Here is an 8,245-nt window from a genome sequence, read left to right as displayed (position 1 = left end):
CTGGTCTCGAACTCACAGAGATCCGCCTGCCTCTGCCTCCCGAGTGCTGGGATTAAAGGTGTGCGGACCACCGCCCGGCTTCCCTATTCTTTTTTTTAAAAAATCATGTTCCCTGTGTGTGCTCACATGCAGAAGGTGCTTGGAGTCCTTCAGTCACTCCAAGGGATCAGGCAAGCTTTTTCATCCTGACCTCTTCTACAAGACGGGATCTGGAGCAGATGGGCTCCAAAGTCCTCCTTCGTTCTAAGTTCCACAGTGGTTTCTGGCTTTCTCCTTAGCCTTCCCCCATCTAGTAATGTTCTTCATCAATCCGGACTAGGGCGTGTCTTGGACACCACTTGCTTGGTTGTGCAAGGCCCTAGTTGGATTCCCAAGCACCACGAAAACAAATGTCGGGGTTCTCCCCCACCCACAACCACTGCCATTCTCCTGCCTCTGTGCAGAAGCTTATGGAATGCCTTTCTGCTTCGAAGCCAGCCGAGACCTCTCACAATCCTAGAGTAAGTGTCTCAAATCCCTGTCCCTCGGGGCCCTGTAGCCTATAGCATCTTGCTGTCCTACTATGTGCTCTTCTTGCTTGACCTGGAGTCACCCAGTCTGGAAGAACAGCCTTGGAATAGCGACCAACACAGACTCACTGAGGTGAGTGTTGACAATCTGCTGTATAAAATAACCATCCTGAACGTGCAGGCCTGAAGCAGACCTTTAAAAAAAAAGAAGGAAAGAAAGAAAGAAAGAAAGAAAGAAAGAAAGAAAGAAAGAAAGAAAGAAGGAAAGAAAGAAAACATGATCTAATTTATAACCTCCCTCTGGGACGAAATGCCTGACAAAATGCTTAAGCAATTCCTTAAAGAAATTTAATGGAGGGGGCTGGAGAGATGGTTCAGCGGTTAAGAGCACTGAATGCTCTTCCAGGGGTCCTGAGTTCAATTCCCAGCAACCACATTGTGGCTCACAACCTTCTGTAATGAGAACTGGTGCCCTCTTCTGGCCTATAGGCAGGATACTGCATAAATAAATAAATAAATAAACAAATAAACAGATAAGTAAATAAACAAACTTGAACGGAATGAGGTCTGGATGTGGGAAGCCAGCCACCTCCCAGCTCGGGCCAGACTCTGGTGGCTGTGTAGCTGCCCTTGGTGTTAGTCTCAACAGTCATCTGATGGGCTTTTCTTCCCCCTAATAAAAATGTCCACACCAAAATCTATATTTAAGTGGCCTGCCCCTGGGCCATTTTGCCTACAACAGGACAGTAATAGAACTTTGGCATATGCTCATGGACTGTCTGCAACTGTCTCAGCTTTGAATTTTGGAGATAAAAATGGGATATGAGGAATGCTGATAACATCTTATAAGCATAAGAAACAGAACCAAGGATGAACATGGGTGCTAGTTGAACACAATTTTGCCAACTTGAAATATTTTCTAATTTTTTTTTGGACACAAAGTCTCTTATTGTCCAGGCTGGCCTCAAACTATGTAGCTGAGGATGACCTTGAACTCTTGACCTTCTTGTCTCTCCATCTCTGACGTGTTGAAATTACATTAGTACACCACTGTGCCTGGCTGAAACTTTTAAAAATGTATTCCAAAAATGTGAGCTAATTGGAAAATTTATGTAAGTCTGTAAGTACATGATTTCAGATGTCCCAGGTATACACTCCTTTGTCTTTTCTGGGCTAAGAAACAAACCCATGGCCTTGAACATAGCAGTCGGGGGCTCCATCATTGAGCTGTGTCTCAAGTTCTGTGCTTGTATTTCTAGTCTTGTCAGGTGCCAAATCTCACCACTCTTTTGCTTTTTTTAATTTATTTATTTATTTTTTTTTTTGATTTTTCGAGACAGGGTTTCTCCGTGGCTTTTGGTTCCTGTCCTGGAACTAGCTCTTGTAGACCAGGCTGACCTAGAACTCACAGAGATCCGCCTGCCTCTGCCTCCCGAGTGCTGGGATTAAAGGCATGTGTAACCACCAACAGGTACAAAATTTTATGAAATATTTAAAATACGCCAATATAGGATATTCCTCAGATGAAACTCCTCCCATCCGAAGGAATTTTTTTGTTTCCCTTCAGTTTATATTTATTCTGCTGAAAACTATGAAAATAAAAATTCATATATACTTGGCCAGTGAGATGGTCCAGTGGTTAAAAAATTCCTGCCTCCTTGATAGTGCAAACCTGAAGACCTGAGTCAAATTCCTGGATCCATGTAAAGGTGGGAAGAAAGAAATGACCCCGTAAGATTACACTCTGATCTCTACATGTTCATCTCATATGCCAACAGCAAATTTTAAAAAATTTAAATTTCATTCATACAAATTTATACTAGCAATGTCCAGAAAATAAAAAATACTAACCAACTGACCACATTTAAGGTGTTTATGACCTTAGCTATACTCAGTGACTTGCCCCAGATAAGGCCCACAAGGTAAAAACTTAACAGACTCAAATCTATGTCAAAGAGTTACGTGGAGTCAGGCAGTGACTTGTTGACCTATCTAAAGACTCACAGAAGTGGCTGCTTGATTTGGGGGTAGAGGGTCCCAGGAGGAAGACTCAGAGAGAACGCCAGGCGTGTAGGAGGCCGGAAGAAAGGTAGACTGGGGGGGGGGGGCATCAGGATAAGCAGAGAGGTAGAACCTTGGGAGGGGAAGAGGACAGGAGGCAGGAGGCAGCTGTAGTTTGAACACTGGAGCAGATGCAGCAGTCACAAGACTCAAGCAATGGTGACACGACCCAGACGTGTCATCTACAGCTCTAAGCTGTGGACACAGGATCCCCATGGACCCAAGAGGATGGGGCCCAAAGTCCCACCTGGATGACTTGCGACTTACTCTTTGCTGAAAGCCTGCCCCTGGTCACCTCTTGCCCAGCCCATGCTCCATCCTGGTCCCTCAGCAACAGTAGGCGGGTGGGTGTGAGACCTCTGGCAGGGGAAACTGCTATGGTCTTAAGGCTGGTGCAATGAGAAGGCCCCCAGCCAAGGCCCACCTACAGAACTGCTGGGGACACACCCTCTCCTCCAACCCTGCCCAGAACTCAGCTGGCCACAGAGTCCCTGGACGCAGAATGAGGGCATGCAGGGCTTTATTGGCTCCATTCAGGCATGTGGAGTCAGTGTGGGGCTTGTGGTGGCTGCTCCTGTAATCTGCCTCACGTCTTCTCTCGTGGGTCTTCAGGGCCCTCGAGCTGTTGAAGCTGCATCCCTTCCTCCCTCACTCGTGGGGGCCAGAAGTAGGGATTTGGGTGGCAGCCTCTCACCCTGGACCAAGCAGGTTTCCCCATAGAAGAGAAAACAGGCCTGCGTATGTGAGCCGGCCCTGCTGGGGGAGGGGGCACATGTTTAAGTGGCTTCAAGAGTCATAGATTTGGTGGCTGCGGTTGGGCAGACTATGGCTCTGATGGCTTGCGTGACCTGGTTGACCCTGGTGGCTCTGGTGGCTTGAGTGACCCTGGTGACCCTGGTGGTTTGAGTGGCCCAGATGACTCTGGTGGCTCTGGTGGCTTGAGTAACTTGGATGACCCTGGTGGCTCTGGTGGCTTGAGTGGCCCAGATGACTCTGGTGGCTCTGGTGACTTGAGTAATTTGGATGACCCTGGTGGCTCAAGTGATCTGGGTGATGACCCTGGTGGCTGGAGTAAACAGGATGACTCTGATTACTCTGGTGGTTTGAATGTCTACGCTGGCTCTGGTGCCCATGGCGACTCTGGCTATAGATGGTGTGACTTTGGTTGGAACCAGCTATGGAGGTTTCCCGCTGAGTGAGGAAATTCCCTTTCAGCTTTATCTCCACCTCCTCCAGAGCCTTCAGCTCTTCTGGGCTGATGTCCCTGGATTCCACGTGGCCTATATGCTGGTAGGTCGTGGCGCGTTGCAGCATGGAATTAGCCAGGTGATGCCCCTTGGCATCGATCTCCTTGGCACAAGCAGCCACAGCGGCCCATGTTTCGTCCTCCATTGACGAGGGCTTTCTTGACTCCCTCTGGGTCTCTTTGGTCACTGAGGTCCCAGACACCTTCTGTTTGCTGGCAAAGGAATCTCGGTGCAGAGCCATGCTCCCTTCTCCGTGTTTGGAGGTGAGGGTCTCCATGTGGAAGGTGGTGTTGGCTTCCCCGTGCCTATTTTCATACGAGGGGGCATTGTTGCTGATGTAGCGGTGGGTGGGCAACCTCTCTTCGGAGAGGCGGCTAAAGTGAGATTTGATCCAGCTGTCATTTGATCGGCAGGATTCGGGAGACTCCTCTCGAGCACACTCTGTCTTCCTTTTCCTCCTCTGAGCCCACAGCATGAGGCCTCCACCTCCTAGTAGGAGGGCAGTCCCCAGCACCACCTTGCATGATGGTTGCTGGAGGAACTCTAAGAAGTCCTCCAGGGCCCTAGGCCTCGGGCAGAGAGCTAAGAGCGCGTTGGGAGTGGCGGAGCCCAGATGGTATGGTTCATGCTTGAACGGGCCGGAGCCCTGCGGGTGTCTGGCAGGTAGGCCCCTGCCTCACCCTTCTCTAGTATGCCCTCTGACACCTCAGCAATAAACCCCATTGTGAGGAAGGCAGCCAGGGGGGATGGGGTGAGGTGAGGCCACCTTAGCACTCAGACGTAGTCTGGCAAGCCTCATGTAAGGTTTGGGTCTTGTCACCTGCTCTCAGTGGGAAAAGTGTCATTTAGCTATGAGATGCTTCTGCCTTCTGCTGGCTGTGCAGTCTTCTGCTCTGTCCTGCTTACTTTCTTTGGTTTCCCTCGTCATTCCTTATCTAGTGGCCCCCAGAGTGCAGAGGACAGTGAATCAGTTTGGCCATGACAAACTGGGACCCCCTTAGCTGAACTGGCATCCATTCCTGGTCAATAACTCCCCAAGAAAACCATCCCTGCTGTCAACACAACATATACCGTCTCTTACAGCCCTAGCTCCATTACAGGAGAGAGTCCAGAAACTAAAGGACCCAGGAAGGAGCTCATTCTGGAACAACGAGGTCACAATTGAGAGCAGTGGGCTGAGAAGGCAGGGTAGATAGGACAAACGTCAGGCCCCAAGGCCTGGGGTCATTCTACGTTTCCCTAGTGATAGCTTGAAGATCCAAATTGTTGGCTTGTTTGTTTGTTTTTCAAAACAGGGTTTCTCTGTAACAGCCTTGGCTGGCCTGGAGCTCACTTTATAAAGTAGGCTGGCCTCAAACTCAAGAGATCCACCTGCTTCTGCCTCCCAAGTGCTGGGATTAAAGGTGTGCGCCACTATGCTCAGCCAAGATTCAAGTTTTTTTGCCCCTGGTAAATAAGCATCATGAAATTTTGAGCAGGTGGCCTGGCTAGTCAGGCTTACCACAGATCCCTGTACAATCTTGAGTTATTCCTGTGTATTTGGGGCTAGAAACGGGTTTGGGCTACTGCTGTTTACCTCAAAGCATGTAGCACCCTCAGAAAGGCCCAAATGGTCCTTGTAAAAAGTTGTGTTATTTGGGACTGGAGCAATGGCTCAGTGGTTAAGAGTACTGGCTGCTCTACCAGAGGTCTTGAATTCAATTCCCAGCACCTACATTGTGGCTCACAGCCATCTATAATGAGATCTGTCATCCTCTTTTGGCATGCAGGCATACATGTAGACAGAGCATTCATATACAGAAAATAAATGCAAAAAAAAAGCTATGATATTTGAGGGGCTGGAGAGATGGGTCAAGAGCACTTGCTACTCTTTAGAGGGCCTGAGTTCGGTCAAGCTCAGCACTTGATAAGCTCAGTCTCTGTAATGCCAGCTCCGATGGATCTGACATCTCTGTCCTCCTCTGGTTCCTGTACTCAACATGCCTGTGGAACAACGGTCCTGTATCTTGTAAAGTTTTGTCATTTGTACTGTTTTAATAAAATGCTGATTGGCCAGTAGCCAGGCAGGAAGTAGGGGCGGGGTGACCAGAACAGGAGAATTCTGGGAAAAGGAAAGGTTCAGTCTGCAGTCGTCATTCAGACAGAGGAAGATGAGACTGCCTCGCTGATAAAAGGTACCAAGTCACATGGCTGACACAGACAAGAATTATGGGTTAATGTAGGATGCAAGAGTTAATAAGAAGCCTGAGCTAATAGGCCAACCAGTTTATAATTAATGTAGACCTCAGTGTATTTCTTTGAGACTGAATGACTGCGGGACCAGGCAGGACAGAAATCACTGTCAACATTGATGTGCGGGCACACATACCTACATAATGTTACAAAGTAAATCTTTTTTGAAAAGTTGATACCAGGCATAGTGACAACCAGCTTTAATCCCAGCATTCAGAAGGTAAAGGTAGGCATATCTCTGCAGATTCAAGACCAGCCTGGTCTGCAAAGTAAGTTCCAGGACAGCCAGGGCTATGTAGAAAGAGTCTGTCTCAACCTCTCATCCCCCTCAAAAAAATATTTGAAATATTTTCTTTAATCAAGTAATAATTTTTATATGTACAGTTTTTTTTTTCAGAAGAAACCATAGTCCACATTACATGTGGTAGGAATAAGGTACAGCTGAAAGCTTTAAGGGACCTCAGCTCTCCAGCCTTGTTGAACTATCCTGGGAATTTCTACTAACCTCATTGGAAATAACAACTCAAAGTTCACCTGTGAGGCTGTTTACAGGTGTGAGTTCAGGGTCACTGGCCCTTCTGAACAACCCCTCCCTCTAGGCTTTGACTATGACCTTCCAAAAGTTTTTTTATTAAAAATTTTAAATTAGTCTGGCTGGGCAGTGGTGGCACAAGCCTTTAATCCCTGCACTTAGAAGGCAGAGGCAGGTGGATCTCTGTGAGTTAAGGCCAGCCTGGTCTACAGAGTGAGTTCCAGGACAGCTAGAGCTATACAGAGAAACCCTGTTCTGAAAAAAATTATTAAATTAAAGTATAATTAGATTACTTCCCTCGTTCCTTTCCGATGTCTCCCTGATTAATTCTTTCTCAAATTGATGGCCTCTTTTTCTTTATTGTTACGTATATATGCATAAATAAAATAAATACAATCTGCCGACTCCATGTGTACATGATTTCTGAGCTTACCACTTTGTACTGAATAACTAACTAGGGGTTCATTTCTGAGTGAAACTAATTCTCCCTCTCTCAGCAGTCAGTAGTTAGCTGTAGTTCTCTGTCTAGGGATGGGACCCCTATGAGATTTTCCTCTTCCAAGTTAGCATGTCTATCGATATTGTCATTGTTCAGGTCTTGTTTAGGCACACCAAATTTAGTTATAACTTTTATTTTACTTAATAAAAATTTGAAGCTTAAGATTACAGAACCCTTACTCAAGGCCCATTTTTATAACCATAAAACACTGTGTACAACACTCAAACCTGCATTTTGCACAAGACAGCAAACCAGAGGAGCAGACCCTGTGTTTGCTGGTACTAACACCGCTTCTGATTTTTTTAGCCTCAAAGAGCTGCTTCTATGTATGACTGACAAGCTTTTGCAGTTTGTAATTTGTTGGGGGAGGGGACGTCGTCTTCTAGAATTGCTTTCTGCTTTCATGGGGGTGGTATTCTTTCTCTGGGATCCTGTGAAAGTGGAGTGGTGGTTGAGTTTCAAGATTACTGTCTGGTATGGTTGCAAATGTTTTCTGAGTGTTCGGTATGATGTGGGATTTCCGACGTGGGATTCCCCTCTGTATGTTGTGATTATGTGATTACCATTAATGAATAAAGAACTACCTTGGCCTGTTGATAGGGCAGAACTTAGGTGGGCAGGAAAAACTAAAAGGCATGCTGAAAGAAAAGAGGCAGAGGCAGAGAGAAGCCATGTAGCCCCAGCCGGAGACAGACACCGGACAGATTTTTACCCAGTAAGCCACACCCACATGGCAATACACAGATTAATAGAAATGGGTTAAGATGTAAGAATTAGCCAATAAGAAGCTAGAGCTAATGGGCCAAGCAGTGATTTAATTAATACAGTTTCTGTGTGATTATTTCGGGGTTAAGCAGCCAGGAACCAATAAGCGGCCTCCTCCAATAGTAATTAATTTATCTACCGAAGATATCCCTTATCTACAAATTAGGAGCCACTTTCTCTTTCCAAAATAGCTAATGGTGGTTGGTTTGTTTTGCTGACCACCAAAGGCAGCCATTGCACATCTTTTGATTCTTCCTTATCATTCTGTTTTGTACTTCAATGGAACTATTTTGGTTCAGAACTGACATGTACTTTCTATACTGCAAACAGAAGCTAAAGGTTTGGCATACTCTTTTCATTATTTATTGTGTGTTTTTGTTTGTTTTTTTTAATATTATTT

General features: G+C 46.3%; 2 protein-coding genes across 2 annotated transcripts in view; both read right to left on the bottom strand.

Moving 5' to 3' along the window:
- Positions 1-8,245, bottom strand: part of Hoga1 (4-hydroxy-2-oxoglutarate aldolase 1) — a 25,909-nt gene that overhangs the window by 14,554 nt on the left and 3,110 nt on the right. The gene's annotated exons all lie outside the window — the stretch shown is intronic.
- C8H10orf62 (chromosome 8 C10orf62 homolog) lies at positions 3,357-4,292 on the bottom strand. Its single transcript, XM_005352290.2, has one exon. The coding sequence runs from the start codon at positions 4,290-4,292 to the stop codon at positions 3,357-3,359; it is 936 nt and encodes a 311-aa protein (XP_005352347.1).

The sequence above is a fragment of the Microtus ochrogaster genome, chromosome 8 (assembly GCF_000317375.1).
Source record: "Microtus ochrogaster isolate Prairie Vole_2 chromosome 8, MicOch1.0, whole genome shotgun sequence".
Taxonomy (NCBI): Eukaryota; Metazoa; Chordata; class Mammalia; order Rodentia; family Cricetidae; genus Microtus; species Microtus ochrogaster.
The sequence above is the reverse complement of the archived record's forward strand: the minus strand, read 5'-3'. Positions and strand labels throughout refer to the sequence as shown.